The following is a 16,642-nucleotide window of genomic DNA, read 5'->3' on the forward strand; positions in this document are numbered from 1 at the left end:
AATTGGAATGTGTTACAAAAGGAGAAGTTAGAGACCATAGAGACTATCACAGGACCAACTGTAGCCTAATCTCAGATTAGGTTGGAGATGGCTAGGTGAAGGAGGGGGTATAGGGTGAGTGCTCTAAGCAAAGTATACATGGAAAGTCCAAGGTTGAGAAAGAACTTGAGCTCTAACTAGTATTGTTATACTGATGACTCTTACAGACTGACTTCAGAATGTAGGTAGAGGTTTTAGAGGTTGGGTTCTACTCAGATCTAAATACTAATCCTAACTGTGTAATTTATTATCTTTGTGACTTTAGGCAAATGACTTAATGAGTGTAAAACTTGATTTCCTGGCCTGTAAAATAGGATGATAAATTCCTATATAATCAGATTGCTGTGAGGATTTTTATTTTTATTTTTATTTTTTTAGGCTATGAAGATTTAAATGAGGCAATGCATGTAAAGCTCTTAGCATAGTACCTGGAACATAGTAAATGCTCATTAAATGGGAGATAGTATTTGGATTGAATAGACCAAACTTGCTGATTTCTGCAAGCTACCTTTTTAGCCTTTGATTCTTCCTCCAATCTATCCTGAATATTACAGTTTACAACCCTTCTCTGAAATTCTAAAATCTGAAAGCTCTGAAAACGGAAACCTGACCCTACTTGAAGCTATATATAGTCTTTGTCTATTTATCTTGTTTTGTGGAATATTCCTGTTTCACTGTTAACCTGAATGTATTTGATTTAGGGTGCTACATTAGATCCTACTGGGTGTATTTTGTAATATATGGAACACATACCATATTCCTTTCTAAAATTTTGCTCTAAATTCCAAAACATATCTGGCTTCAAGGGTTTCAGATAAGAGATTGTGGACTTGTACCACCTGAAGGCATATTCCTAAAATACCACCATCTCCATGTCTGTCTCTGAATCAGAAAATTATAAGAATTCTCAGTAGCTGTGAGACTTAAGTCTAAACTACTCCCTGTAGCTTTCAAGATTATCTCTAACCTGTCCCCACCCTACATGTTCAAAATTTAGTACCTTCATTGTGAACTCTTTGTTTTATAAGGCTGTTTGCCTAAGTAAAATAAGATGTTCATGCTGCTACTTCTACCTAACTTCCTTCTTGTCCCCTCTTTCTGGCTATTCAAATCCTACCTAACAAGTAAGGCACAATTTTTAAAAATTTCTTAAGGTATATTTGTGTATTTCTTCTCTGACTTCCTATTGTACTTAATTTATTCACCAAATATTTGAGCAGATATTACATGCCAGCTACTATTCTAAGTGTTAGAGATCCCAAACTGAATTAGACAGTTAAATTAAGGTCTTGGCTGTTAGGGAATTTGTTTATTAGAAACTAGGACATGAATGAGTAAATAAATAAATGTACAAGATAATTTCATGTATTGGTTAATGCTGCGAAGATAATAAGATAGGACATGTGATAATGCCTAGGGAGGAGAGGTGTGTGACATACCTCAGAATCTCATAGTTTAAGTATTTGTTTATATGTGGTTAGATTTCACTCAAATTAGACTATAGAAGACTTAAGGACAGAACCATATCTTAAACTTGTATGTGCCATAAATTTCTGGGCATATGATGGGTACTCAGACATATTAATGCTTGGTTGAAACATTTCTCTTTTTTTAAAACAGTGAAGGTAAAACTTTCTTTATTAAATGGTGATCCCCACTTGGCTAACTCTTTGATCTCAGAGTATCTATTACGTATGAGTATGCTGTCTTAAAATATTTGTATTTGTGTAAAACTAGCTTACATTTCTGTTCCTTTTTATTCATAGACTAAAAGATGAACTTTCATATCCAAATAATTTTCCCATTTGAAATAGTTTTGTACAAAGCAAATAAATGTTATTTCTGTACCTGCAGAAAAAGTTATGACTTTTAGAAACATGGATTATTTCTGCAGTTCTTTCTGATTAATTCAAATACTAAATGATTTCCTCCAATTCATTAGTGTGATTTTTTTTTTTTTAAGACCTAAGTGGCAAATAAACATTTCCTCATTGCTTCATCCTTAGTCCTGAAACTGAGTTTGATTGTTAGAAAGAAGAGACTGCTGGATTCCTATATCATAGTAACTCCTCTTGCCAGTTAAAGATTGAAGTTCCTGACAAAAAAGCTTAAGACTGAGCTTATTTTGTTATGACAGATTTATGAAATTTATCCAGTGAAGTTACGTGGTCTCTTAATGGAATAAACTGAAGCCCTATACTGCAATGTCCTGTTTGATTTCTGGTACATACACATTTTGGTCATTATAAATTAAAAGAGCATCTTGAGAAGAAAGTCCCAAAAGGAATTTTTTTTTTTTGTCATAAAGAGTTGTGGAAAGAATTTTGTTTTGTAATAGCCAAGAACTTGGGCAGCCCCGGCGGCTCAGTGGTTTAGCACGGCCTTCAGCCCCAGGGCATGATCCTGGAGACCCAGGATCAAGTCCCATGTCAGGCTCCCTGCATGGAGCCTGCTTCTCCCTCTGCCTGTGTCTCTGCCTCTCTCTCTCTCTCTCTCTCTGTGTGTCTCTCATGAATAAATAAATAAAATCTTAAAAAAAAAAGATTTTTTTTTTTTTTTTTTTTTTTTGGTAATAAGCAAGAACTCTGGTGGGTTAAAATTTGAGGCTTTTGATTTGACAGTACTTCTGAGATGATGTCCCTATGGTTACAAAAATATAAAAGTAAGGCTTTATTGAAATGATGTAATGGACAATTTGAGATGCTAACAACAGCAAAGTAAGGTAGAGATTAGGAGCTTAATGCCTGTAACCTTTTTATCTCAACTACTAGACTTTTGCCCTTCTAGTGCAAGACCATGGCTCTTTAAATCCCCTTTAAATCTAGTATACTGCCAAATGATCTCTCATCTGTTCTAAATGCTAATGATGATGGAAGACTACAATGCCTAAGATGACATGTATATGTCTTAAAATGATGCTTACTGTTAGGAGTTGAAATTATATTTTGGATTACTTTTAAATAGAAGCAGTAATCAGCGATTTTGAATGACAAAGTTTGCTTTCCTCCTGTCTTCTTAGAATTAAACTTCTACATTGATCTCAGTTTTATTTTTTTTATTTTATTTATTTATTTATTTTTTTTTAAAATTTATTTATGATAGGCACACAGTGAGAGAGAGGCAGAGACACAGGCAGAGGGAGAAGCAGGCTCCATGCACCGGGAGCCCGACGTGGGATTCGATCCCGGGTCTCCAGGATCGCGCCCTGGGCCAAAGGCAGGCGCCAAACCGCTGCGCCACCCAGGGATCCCTGATCTCAGTTTTAAAAATCGGAATAGATTTAGCTTTCTTGGTAAAATAAACACAACTGAGAGGTACTCAACTAAAAAAATTTTTTTAAAAGATTTTTTATTTATGAGAGAAAGACAGACAATGCAGGGGGAGGAACAGAGGGAGAGGGACAAGTGGACCCTGTACTGAGCGCGGAGCCTGACATAGGACAGGGTCTCTGGACTTTGAGATCATTACCTGAGTTGAAATGAAGAGTTAGAATTTCAACTAACTGAGCCACCCAGGTTCCCCTCCAAAAAATCTTTATAGTCAAGTATTTGAATGCTTGAACCCAATGTTTATCTTTGTTAATAGGTTATTAAATGGGGTGCCTGGGTGGCTCAGTGGTTGAGTGTCTGCCTTCGGCTCAGGGCCAGATCCCAGGATCCAGGATCAAGTCGCACATCAGGCTCCCTACTAGGAGCCTGCATCTCCCTTTGCCTGTGTCTCTGACCCTCTTTCTCTCTCTCTCTCTGTCTCACATGAATACATAAATAAAATCTTTAAAAAAATAGGTTATTAAATGGCCTTGAATTTCCTTGATTGATTTTGCTGGTTTATAAAGTTTAGAGTGAGTACAGGATCTGAAAAGTTGAAAGTTAAGCCTTTGAAGAGTGCTTTCTTCTGTTACTGCCACTGATCTAAATAGATACTGGGCAGAAATTTTGTTCAGAGATTTCAAACTCTGGATCAGTGTTTGATATAGATGACGTTACTTAAGGGCCCTACTAATATAATAAGTATATCGAGTTATTTCAGGGTGTTACCCTGTTAGAGTTCTCAGAATTTCTCTATTGTGATCTTTCATTAATCTCATCTTCAACTAAACTGCATTCTCCATAAAGGAATAATGGATGTTTATCTTGTTTATATTCTTAGTACTCAGTACTGAACAGGTGCATAGTAGATGCTCAAATATTCATTCAATTGAACCGAACATAGTTTTCTTTCTCATATTGCTGTTCCTAGCAAGAAACTTAAAGCTGGGTAAATAACTGACCATTTTTATTGCAATGGTCAATTTATTTATTTATTTTTGAAAAGATTTTATTTATTTATTTGAGAGAGAGAAAGAGAGAGCGAGAGGATGAGAGGAGGGAGGGTCAGAGAGAGAAGCAGACTCCCCACTGAGTGAGGAGCCAGATGCGGGGCTTGATCCTGGTACTCCAGAATCATGACCTGAGCCAAAGGCAGATGCTTACCTGACTGAAGCCACGTAGGTGCCCTGCAACTTATTTATTTAAAAGAGAAGAAAATAGTCAAATTGTGTGACTAAGTTTTTTAGTTGGTGGTGAGACTTTTGAATTATATACAGTTTAATTGTCCAATTTCTGTGCTAGAGTAATTGTATAATGTTTATACAACATTGTATTACCATGTAACAGCCACAAGAGTTGAATCTTTATGTATTGCTGTCTTTAATTTCTGCCTGATTGAGAAAATTAAAACAATTTTCTTGCAACAATGACTCTTGAATTTCAATAAAAACTTTAGCATTCGGATTTATAAGTAAATCCGCCCTTAAGGGGGTGAGACTCTGGAGCGATACTTTTATAATTATACAATACTCATAATACTGTACTAAATTGTATTTAATATAACTGGGTACAAATGAGGTTTAATAATCGAATTGCTTTACTAACTGCAAGCTTATTGCTTTTCCAGATTTGTTTTTAATGGAAATATATGGTCAATATACTTATTGATGTAATATGCCCTCATCCTAATGACTATTATCATTCGATTTGCACAATAAAAGCTTATAAAATAACTTTAATTAGTGCTTTTTATTCAGGGATGTGAGTCTAAAAAAGGTTTTTTTTGGTCATTTTTTCTTGATAGTAGCTCTACAGTTTGTACACAAGGGTAAAAATTATACTGTCTGCTTGCATGCTATATGAGAGAGAGAGAGATGGATGTACTTATATAAATTACATTCAGATAAAATTTGGGAGCTTGTCCATAAAGAACATCCTTATGAATGAAAAAATTTTTAGGATAATAAATCTTGAAAAATTTTTTTAATTGAGTATAGTTGACACACAATGTTTCATTAGATTCAAGTGTACAACATAGTGATTTGGTTTATTTATTATGTTATGCTCACCACAAGTATAGATGAAAATGTTTTTTAATAAAAACATTTAAGAATATGTTTAGTTTAGAGGGAGGCGGCAAGATGGCAGAAGAATAGGAGTCCTCAACTCATCTGGTCCCACAAACCTAGATAACATTAAAAATATCCTGAACACCTATGAATTTGGCCTCAGATTTAAAGAGAGAACAGCTGGAATGCTACAGAGAGAAAAGTTTTCCCTTCTAACAATGTAGGGAGGTGAAAAAAAAAAATGAAGTGGGGGAGGGGAACCACAACTAGCAGGCTAAAGTGGAGCAGTGAAGCCTCCAGGGCATGAGGCCAGCCTTGGAAAAGTGGAAACCTTAAAAATCCGTGCTGGTGTTTTCCCTGACTGAAAATTGCTTAGCAGGGAAATCATTCAGAATTGCAGAAGTGGCAGTGAAGCCTCAAGATTCCTGGAGTCAGTATAAAAGAGGGGCACCCGGGGGAAATTTCACTGCAAACTGCGGTCCAATATCCATATAGGGCTAGAGCGCTGCAGCCCTCTGGGCATTTGGGAGAAGCCATTCGATTAGGTGGACTGGCTCCAGAGTGGCCTTTGCACTAGAGTCTGGCAAAGGAAGGTGGTGACTGTACATGGTTCCCATTGGGACATGTGGTTTGCGGGAGCCTGGTTCCAATGGTGCAGGGCACCGGATCCCAGGACTCCCAAGTGGACAAAGCTGGCTATCCTGTGTTCCCCCTGGGACAAGCGGAAGCGGGGAGGGCACAAGAAAGCGAGAACTCTCTAGCTGATGGGTGCCCCGCAAGCTGTGCAGATGAGTGCACTTGCCCTGTTTTGAGGAACATCTAGGCCACTGTGGACTGGGAGACTGTGGTTAGTTACTCGTGGGGAGGTTGACTCCTGAGCTGCAAATCTGGCTGCCACCATTTTTTGGCCCGTCTTTGTTTCACTTTGTGGCTGGGAGAGGTGGGCCCTCTAAGGAAAAAAGGCCTCACAGGATAAACAGCTCACACTGATCCCAGCACCTGGCAAGGCGCCAGGACTCTCTGTCTAGGCACAGACACGTGGAATCATCATGCAGACTCCTCCCCAAGAAGTACTGCTGGAAGAACAAGGGAAAAGCAAGTTTACTGAACAAGAAACACTGGAAAGCTCCAGAAGTGATGGAGAATAGTATATAGAACTAGAGCGTCCTTCTTTTTTTTTTCTCTTTTTTTCCCTCTTCCATTAGAACTAGTTTTTATATCAGACTAAAAATTTCCAATACTTTTTTCTTTTCTCACCTGAACTACAATATTTTACCAACACTTCATTTTTAAGCTTTTTTCTTTTTGACTTTCATATTTCTACAATTACATGTCTTTGATATATTTTTGACTTCTGTAGTCCCTTCAAAATATTCAAATTATTTTTGGTAGATATACAAGGTATGGGTATTTGTATTTTGTTTTTTCTGACTTGTTTAGTTTTACAATGGTGGAAGTTATTACCTTGTATCACACATCCAAAATACACCCAGAACCAAGTGGTACACCGTATTGGTTCATTCTGTGAGATTATATCCTCTTCCATCCCACTGCCCCTCTCTTTTGTTTATGTTTTTGTGGTCAAGGTTGAGTCTTTCCCTAAGTATTGCTGATTTATGTAAATTTGGGATTGAGCATCTTCTAACATACAGAACAAAGCACACTCAGAACCAAGAGGGTCACCCTCTAAGTCCCCTTGGGGAGACTGTATCCTCTCCTCCCAGCACTTCCTCACCACCACTCCTCCTTTCCCTCTTTCTTTTTTTTATTTGGTTTTTTATTCTTAGTATTTTGTTTTAATATTTGTTTTTCACTTTAGTGGTCCTTTTGTTTTATTTGATCTATTCTTTTTTATTTTCTGGTCAGTGACCTCTTCAGAATCGTCTAGGGTACATTTTACTTAGGTTGGAGCTGATATTTTTGACTCAATCTGCTCATAAAGTTACTCTGCACTGGACAAAATGACTAGAAGGAAGAATTCACCACAAAAGAAGGAACCAGAAACAAGACTTTCTGCTACAGAGTTACAGATTTGGATTTAAATACAATGTCAGAAAGTCAGTTCAGGAGTACACTTATAAAGCTACTGGTGGCTATGGAAAAAAAGCATAAAGTACTCTAGAGACTTCATTACTGAAGAATTGAGATGCAAACAGGCCAAAACTAAAAATAGAGTAAATGAGATGCAATCCAAACAGGATGTCCTAACTGCTAGGGTTAATGAGGTGGAAGAAAGAGTGACATGGAAGACAAGTTGATGTAAAGGAAGGAAGCTGAGGATAAAAGAGAAAAAGAAGAGGCCATGAAGAAAGACTTAGGGAAATTGATAGCTTGAAAAGGAAGAATATACGTCTAATTGGGACTCCACAAGAGGCTGAGCGAGAGAGAGAGAGAGAGGACCACAAAGTATATTTGAACAAGTCACAGCTGATAACTTCCAAAACCTGGGGAGGAAACATGCATTCAGATCAAAGAGACAGAGAGGATCCCCCAAAAATCAATTGAAACCATTCAACACCTCAACATTTAATAGTGAAATTTGGAAATTTCAAAGAATTATGTACTGTTTATATTACTATAGGTTAGTAATATAAGTTGAAGTCTAGAATTGTGGTACTTCCAATTTTTTTCTCTTTCAAGATTGCTTTGGTTATTTGGGGTTCTTTGTGGTTCCCTACAAATGTTAGGATTCTTTGTCTCAGTTCTGTAAAAAATGCTGTTGGTATTTCATAAGGATTCATTAAATATTTACATTGCTTTGGGTAGTATAGATATTTTACCAATAGTTGTTCTTCCACTCCATGAACTTGGAATGTCTTTCCATTTCTTTGCATTACCTTGAATTTTTTCCACGAGCATTTTATAGTTTTCAGAGTACAGGTTGTACACCCCTTTGGTTAAGTTCATCTCTATGTATTTTGTTATTTTTGATGGAATTGTAAATGGGATTATTTTCTTAATTCTGCTGCTTCATCTTTAGTGTATATAAATGCAGCAGACTTCTATACATTGATTTTTATATCCTAAATTCACACTAAATTCATTTATCAGTTCTAGTATTTTTTTACTGGAGCAGGTTTTTTGTGTTTTGTTTTTTTGGTGGGTTTTCTATATATTGTATCATGACATCTGCAAATAGTGAAGGTTTTAATTTTTCCTTGCCATTTTGGATGACTTTTTTTTCTTTTTCTTCTCTGATTTCTTTTTTTTTTTTTAATTTTATTTATTTATTTATGATAGTCACAGAGAGAGAGAGAGAGAGAGAGAGAGAGAGAGGCAGAGACATAGGCAGAGGGAGAAGCAGGCTCCATGCACGGGGAACCCGACGTGGGATTCGATCCCGGGTCTCCAGGATCGCGCCCTGGGCCAAAGGCAGGCGCCAAACCGCTGCGCCACCCAGGGATCCCTCTTCTCTGATTTCTGTGGCTAGGACCTGTAGTGCTATATTTAACAAAAGTGGTAAGAGAACTTCCTTGTTTTGTTATGGACCTTTGGGGAAGAGCTCTGTTTTCCCCCTCTGAGTATGATGTTAGCTGTGGGTTTTTCATGGATGGTCTTTATTATGTTGAGGTATGTTCCCTTCAAACCTACTTTGTTGAGAGTTTTTATCTGACTGGATATTACATTTTTTCAAATGCTTTTTCTGCATCTCTTGAAATGATCATATGGTTTTTATCCTTTCTCTCATTGATGTGACACATTGCATTGGTGAATTTGAATATTGAACCACCTGGGAATAAATCCTACTTGGTCGTGGTGATGATTTTTTCTAATGTATTGTTAGGTTCACTGTGCTAGTATTTTTTTGTGGATTTTTGCATCTGTGTTCATTAGGAATATTGGCCTGAAGTTCTCTTTTTTTGGTGGTATCTTTATTTGGTTTTGGTATCAGGGTAATTCTGGCCACACAGAATCAATTCAGAAGTTTTCCTTTCTCTTGTATTTTTTTTAGAATAGTTCGAATCAGTGAATCAGTATGAACTCTGAATAGGTATTAACTCTTCATTAAATGTTTGGTAAAATTCACCTGTTGAGCCATCTGGTTCTGGACTTTTGCTTGTTGCAAGGTTTTTATTACCAATACAATTTCATTGCTGGTAATAGGTCTGTTCAAATTTTGAATTTCTTTCTATTTCACCTTTATTAGTTTATATGGTTCTAGCAATTTATCCATTTTTTCTAGGTTGTCCAATTTTTATGTATACTGTTTTTCATATTTTCTTATAATTATTTCTGTGGTTTTGTTTGTCATTTCTTCTCTTTCATTAGTGATTTTAATTATTTGAGTCCTTTCTCTGTTTTACCTGATAAGTCTGGCTGAAAGTTTGTCAATTTATTTTTGCAGTGAACCAGCTCCTGGTTTCATTGATCTGTTCTATTGTTGTTTTTTTTTTATGTTTCTTTATAACTTATTTCAACTTTAATCTTCATTATTTTTTCCCTTGTGCTGGTTTTAGGTTTTGTTTGTTGTTCTATTTCTAGGTCTTTCAGGTGTAAGGTGGTTGAGAGTTTTCATGCTTTTTGAGGTAGGGGAATATTGCTAACAACTTCTCTCCTGAACCATTTTGGCTACATCTCAAAGATTTTGGATCTTTGTGTTTTCATTTTCCTTTGTTTCCATGTGTGTTTTAATTTCTTCTTTTATTTCCTGGTTTACCCATTCATTGTTCAGTAGCATGTTGTTTAAGCTCCACATATTTGTGGCTTTCTAGATTTCTTCTTGTGGATGACTTCTAGTTTCATAGCATTGTGGTCAGAAAAGATACATGATATGACTTCAGTCTTGAATTTGTTGATGTTTGTTTTGTGGCCTGTATGTTAGGAGAATGTTCCATGTACGCTTGAAAAGCATGTGTATTTATCATTGTAGGATGAAATGTTCTAAATATATCAGTTTGATCCATGTGTTTCAAAATACCATTTCCTTGTTGATTTTTTGTTTAGATGACCTGTCCATTGATGTAAGTGGAGTATTTAAATGCTCTAGTGTTATTTTATCATTATTGATAGATTCTTTTATGTTTGTGTTTACACCTGCTTTGTGTATTTGGATGCTTCTGCATTGGGTGCATAAATTTTTATAACAGTTATGTCTTCTGGTATTGTTCCTTTCATTTTGTCTATTGTTCTTCTTTGTTTCTTGTGAGTCTTTATTTTAAAGTCTGCTTTGTGTAATATAAATGTTGGTACTCTGGCTTTTGTTTGGCATCCTTTTGCATGATAGATGTTTCTCTGTCCCCTCACTTTCAATCTGCAGGTGTCTTGTCTAACATGCATGTCCTGTAGGCAGCATACAGATGGGTCTTGTGTTTTTATCCATGCTGAGATCCTATGTGTTTTGATTGGAGCATTTAGTCCATTTATATTCAAAGTAATTATTTATATGTATGTATTTATTACCATTTTATTACTTTGTGATTGTTTCTTAATATTTTCTCCGATCCTTTCTTGTCTTTCACTTTTTCATGGTTTACTGATTTTAGTTTCCCCTTTCCACAGTGTATACTTTAATATTTTTTTATAGGGTTGGTTTAGTGGTCATGAACTCCTTTAGTTTTTGTCTGTCTAGGAAACTATTTCTCCTTCTATTCTGAATGATATCCTGACTGGATAGAGTATTCTTGGCTGCCTATTTTTTCCATTTGACAATTGAAATATGTCATTCCACTCCCTTCTGTTTTGCCAAGGTTCTGATGAAAAATCTTCTGCTACCTTTGTGGGGTTTCATTTGTATATTACTGTGTTCTTTTGTCTTGCTGCCTTTTTTAAAATTTATTTATTTATTCATGAGAGACACAGAGAGGGAGAGAGAGAGAAAGAAAGGCAGAGACACAGGCAGAAGGAGAAGCAGGCTCCATACAGGGAGCCCGATGTGGGACTCGATCCTGGGAATCCAGGATCACACCCTGGGCCAAAGCAGGCACAGAACTGCTGAGCCACCCAGGCGTCCCTGTCTTGCTGCTTTTAAATTTTCTTCTTTATCATTATATTTTGCCAACTTAAATACAATATGTCTTGGTGTGGGTCTGCTTTTGTTGATTTTGATGGGATTTCACTCTGCCTCCTGAATCTGGATACCTGTTTCCCTCCCTAGATTAGGGAAGTTTTCAGTTTTGTTTCTTCTAATAAATTTTCTACCCCCTTTACTCTTTTCTTCTCCTTATGGGACTCCTATAGTATAAATGTTATGTTTGAGGGCATCACTCTGTTCTCATTTTACACAATTCTTTTGTCTCCCTTTTATGTAGCTTGGTTATTTTTCATTTCTCTGCTTTCTAGGTCATTAGTTTCTCCCTCCACTTTTTCTAGCCTGTTCTTTCCAGAAAGCATGTTTCTCAGTTCATGTATGTCCTTTATCTCTGCTGTTATTCCTCATCTCTGTTATAGGTCTAACTCATGTCTTCCATTATTTACTCAAGCCAAGTGAGTATCCTTATGATCATTGCTTTAAATACTATATCAGGTGGGTTACTTATATCTGTTTCACCTAGATCTCTGGCTGTCATCTTGTACTGTTCTTTCATATGGTATAAATTTCTCTGTCTTCTGAGTTTAAGTCTCTGTTTATTTCTCTGTGTTAGGAAAGTCAGGTATGTCTCCTGTTCTTGTGGGTAATGGCATTATAAAGAAGAAGTCTTTATATGTAGTGCTACATGTGCTGTGCTATTTTGTGCTGGCCACTTTTTCTTTCAGGACAGTTGTCTGTAGAGGTTGTCTTTGCCTTGTTGTGGCATTGTTTTGTTCCTGGACTGAATATGGCCCATTTTGACTAGGTGTGTTCTGATCTTCTTGTTGCACTGCTGCCAAAACTGAGACTCAGCAAATCTTCCAAGTCAGGAGATGCAATGTGAGCAGGAGTTGGACTAGCCTTCTAGGTTAGGAGGCTCAAAGTCCTGCTGCTCAGGCAAGTGACAATGACATTTCCAGAAGTGTGGTTCTTCCAGGGTGTCCTGGGCAGGTTGGCGTAAGTTAGGTAGTGAGTGTTAACACTGTGTTGGTTCCCATAGGTTGCCCTGTCCTTAGGAAGAGAGGCAGTTGAGGGAAATGGCACCTGACAGTTTCTTTGTTTCTGGAAGTTCTCTGTATAAACTCTTCCTCTCTGGGATGTGTTCTGAAATGAGAATGTAACCTCCCCACCATGTACCCTAGTTGTTCTTCAGATTGCTTTTTCCATGTTGTATGTCTGCACGTCTTTTGCTTGCCTTTTCTCCAGGAGCTGCCCAATGCCCTCGGGGTCCAGCTCAGCTAAACCCACTGACCTTTAAAACTCCAGGCTTTAAACTGTGCTGCTTGTCAGAAGTCTCCAAATTGAAATTCAGCTCCTCTCACTTTCCAAGGCAGTTGTTAGAGGGATTTCTTTTATCCATGTGCTCCCCTGTGTGTAAGTATGTCTCTTCCCTTTCTCTGGCTTCCTCCCCACTGCAGAGGCTAAGATCTGTTTTTCTCCCAAACTGTGTCTCTGCCCTTCCTACCTTCTTTGATGTCGTCTTTTCTCCTCCTTTAGTTGTGGAGTTTGTTCTATCAGTTTTCATTTAATACCCCAGTCAGTTTCTGGGGTATTAAGATGATTTGATAGTTATCTAGTTATATTCATTGGATAAGGCAAGCCTAGGGTCCTCTACTCCACTGCCATCTTTCAACCTCCATGTTTCCATTTAAATAGGGTGGACAGACTGGGTCTCACTGAACAAAAAACTCCAAAAGGAGGGATTATGGAGTAATGGATATAGAAATATGGAAATGGAAAAGGGCATTGCTGTCAGAGGGAAGAGCTAGTGCATGTGACTGACTGCATTGCATTACTGAAGAACAGTGAAGTCGTCACTGTGACTGTAAGTGAGGGAATTAAAGGGACAGTAGTAGGAGATGAGGTCAGAGGGATCTGGAGAGAGTACAGATCAGGAGGGCTTTGTAGGGTGATGGAAGGATTTTGACTTATGCTTCATAAAGTAGAGAGCTGTTGGAAAGTTTTGAGCAAAGGAGTGACACTATCACATTTGGTTTTACCACTATCACTTTGATATGTTCAAAATTAACTAGTATGGTAAAGATGGAAGCAGGGAGACAGGCTAGGATGTTATTATAGAAATCTAGGTAAGAGGTGATGATGGCTTGAACTGAATCTTCCCTTTAAGATTACTTTGGCAATGAGGAGAGAATGGAAACAGAGGTAATTATTAGATAGCTGTTTCCAGGGATTAGAGTCTAAAAAGAGATAGTTTGTGTGAGAATGAAGAAGAAATTATAGAACATATATTGTGGGACTTGACAACTGCTTGGCTATAGGGAATGAAGGAGTAACATGAAAGTCTTAAACCTGGATAAATGGAATGTAGATAGTACCATTAACATAATATTATACTCCTTTTTGAGAGTTTGTCCTGACCCTCTGAAACAGCATCTTTACCTCTTTGTGCTCATGTTGTGTTTCCACTGGGTTATTAATTGTATACTCATTTTTCCTCCTGCCATCCTCCTTGAAAGCTTAGGGAAGTGGTCTGACTCTTAGAATTTTGGCAGTATTAAGGAGTAATTAGGAAGGTAAAATTTAAGAATTCATTTGCATATACAATTTATGTGAATTATAACCAATCAGCCACATGTGAGTTCTGTAGATTACATGTAAAATGTGTTGGGGAAGGACTTTGGGTGCCAGGGGAATTCTCTTTGGTAAGATACTTGACTTCCTGGTTAATGATGGGAAAAGGCAGTTAGCTAAATGGATTATCTGTGAACTTGAGTTTACCATGAACTGTTTCAATTCAGTAATTCAATCCTAGTATCCTAGATCTTGATTATAATAACTGAAAAGTTTATATGTTGACTGAGAGTTAGTATGTAGTCATAACCAGATAGATCTGTGGTCCTTGGGCAGGTCATTTAGCCTCTTCAAGTTTCAGTTTCATTATTTGTAAACTGAGAGATTTTGACCAGATTATTATAAATTCCATCCAACTTTAATAGTCTCTAACTCCATACTGTGTAATTAAGTATGGGCAAAAAAGTTGATTACATAAAAAAGAGAGTAGGGTGAGAGAAGAAAACTCAAGTTTCTTCCTGTAAGACAAGGTGGAAATATTACTAACAATAACTTTTCTTGTTTCTGTCCCCCATGATCAAACTGTCACCATACATTCAATTGAAATATAAATTCAAACCATTCCAAATATATTTGTACCTTAAGTTAGATAAATTGACCAAATCACATTGTATTTTCCCTTAATTTATATTTTTACTTTGAAGATACAGATGTGTCTTTAATTTTGAGTTTATATCCCCAAAGGATAGAAAGAAAAGAAATAATTGCTTGAACAACTATATAATCTGCCTACTAATACCACAGGTGGATAGGTACATATCCGGATGGTGGCATGGTAGTTGAAAATTTGACATTTCTCACTCTGAAATTACATTACTGGCAATCATGAAGCTTGCCTTTATGCATAAAGATTTTAACTCAGTAGGAAACTTAAGAGGAAATATATAGAGATAGTCTTACAGTGAATTAATCTCTCTTAAAACAGCTTCAGTTCTGTTATAAATATTCCTCCTTCTTTTTTTTTCCCATAGGCAATAAAATTTGATTGGAGTGTGATGAAAGCATAGTACAAAAATGTAGAAGTGTAGGTCCCTGAGGGAATCAATGGATTAAAAGTAGAAAAAGAACTATACATATAATAGTGTATTTGTTCCAACTGATCCAGAGGAGGATGATCCTTAACAGCATTTGATTGATGATATTTGAGACAATTTCATGAGATCCTGAGACCAAATCCTTTTCATTTACTTAGAACTCATAATTAATTCTCCTTACCAGTGGTATGACCACATTTTTCTTAGTAAAAAGGGATGTGAGCATGCTTGACCAAGTTGATGCACATAATTCAGCTTCTTTTGGAAGACATAAATGTATAGGATATGGCAGAAAGATTAATTTCAATTCTTAAGAGGTCATTTTTAAACAAATCTTTTTCCTTCCTAATCATAATTTTTAAGTAGCATTTCAACATACTTATAATAAAATAGCTGCCTTTCATGCTGATCATATGTTATTGTAAGATCTTGAATTATCTTCTGAATCATGGAATTTTACTAAATTATTAATTATTATTTTGCTTTACCGTAAATTGCCTTATTACTTTTGTATTGCTGTAGTCTAATTCCTCAAATAATGGTGCCCATTTTGTTGTGTGGTAGTTTTTAAGTACTGTATTTTATTAACTAGGATACACCATTTAAAGTGTTTCTCAGTATTAGAAACAGAGAACCACAGGCAAAAAACAAGTGTTGAAATTTTTCAGAAATGAACATATATTAACAGAATCAGTTAATTCAGTTTAATCTAGAATATTTATAAATATGTCCTTTAATTATCTATAAGATGTTAACTGAGTTCTAGACTCAGCTATTTCATTTTATTTCATTACTATTAAATGTAAACATTTTTCCTATTCTATTTTAAAATTTAGTTTTTTAAAAAACAGGACTCATTCTAAAATTTTGAAAAAACTTGAAAGGACTTAAGACTTTAATATATCTTTTCTCATGTTTGAGCACTATGGTAATGATTCCTGATCCAAATTTAACTTTGGGACTTTGCTAGTCATCTTTTAAAACAAATAGACACCCCCATCCAACTCTTCATTTTTAATCTCCTTAAAGAGTTTTTTTCCTTTTGTAAAGAATGTATGTGGTTATTTATTTAAGCTTGCGAATTGTTTTTGATTAGTTATTATTAATAAAATAAATGGGTATAATTAAATTATTAATTTGTTTGATCTATGAATTTCTCTTATCTGACAGGTTTTCTTTTTTTTTCCTTTTGGTTTTAATAGAACATTCAAATAAAAACTTTGGCAGATGATGTGGTAAGGTGGTCTTAGTAGCATGTTGTTATGTTATTTATGCATGTTGCTTTTTTACTAAAGTGGGTGGACATTAAAGCATTGATGTATGTAAAATATAAAATATCTAGATGTTTACAAAGTACAGAAAAATAGAAGATTTGTCAAGAGCGTGACTTTTCTCTTTTTGGATATCAGAGTAAAGAATTATATGAGAGCTCAATAAAATTTTGATATTATCTTGATATATACCTTAACCAGAATATTTTTTGTATGTCTATAAAGCTAACTCTAGAAAATACAGATTTTTTTTTCTTTTTTGATAGCCAAATAAACTGTGATTAAGTAAAAGATTAATAGCAATACTGGGGGAAATTATTTT

General features: G+C 36.0%; 1 protein-coding gene across 6 annotated transcripts in view; it reads left to right on the forward strand.

Annotated features, from left to right (window-relative positions):
• The window catches only part of DIAPH2 (diaphanous related formin 2), a 1,156,455-nt gene that overhangs the window by 125,884 nt on the left and 1,013,929 nt on the right, over positions 1-16,642 (forward strand). For 4 of the 6 annotated variants that reach the window (XM_041741554.1, XM_041741556.1, XM_041741551.1 and 1 more), the window contains exon 2: positions 16,252-16,284. The exons of the other annotated variants lie outside the window; for them this stretch is intronic. In XM_041741554.1, the coding sequence (XP_041597488.1) occupies positions 16,252-16,284 (33 nt within the window). The remainder of the gene's footprint in view (positions 1-16,251; positions 16,285-16,642) is intronic. 6 annotated transcript variants of the gene reach the window in all.

Source organism: Vulpes lagopus, chromosome X, assembly GCF_018345385.1.
Source record: "Vulpes lagopus strain Blue_001 chromosome X, ASM1834538v1, whole genome shotgun sequence".
Taxonomy (NCBI): domain Eukaryota; kingdom Metazoa; phylum Chordata; class Mammalia; order Carnivora; family Canidae; genus Vulpes; species Vulpes lagopus.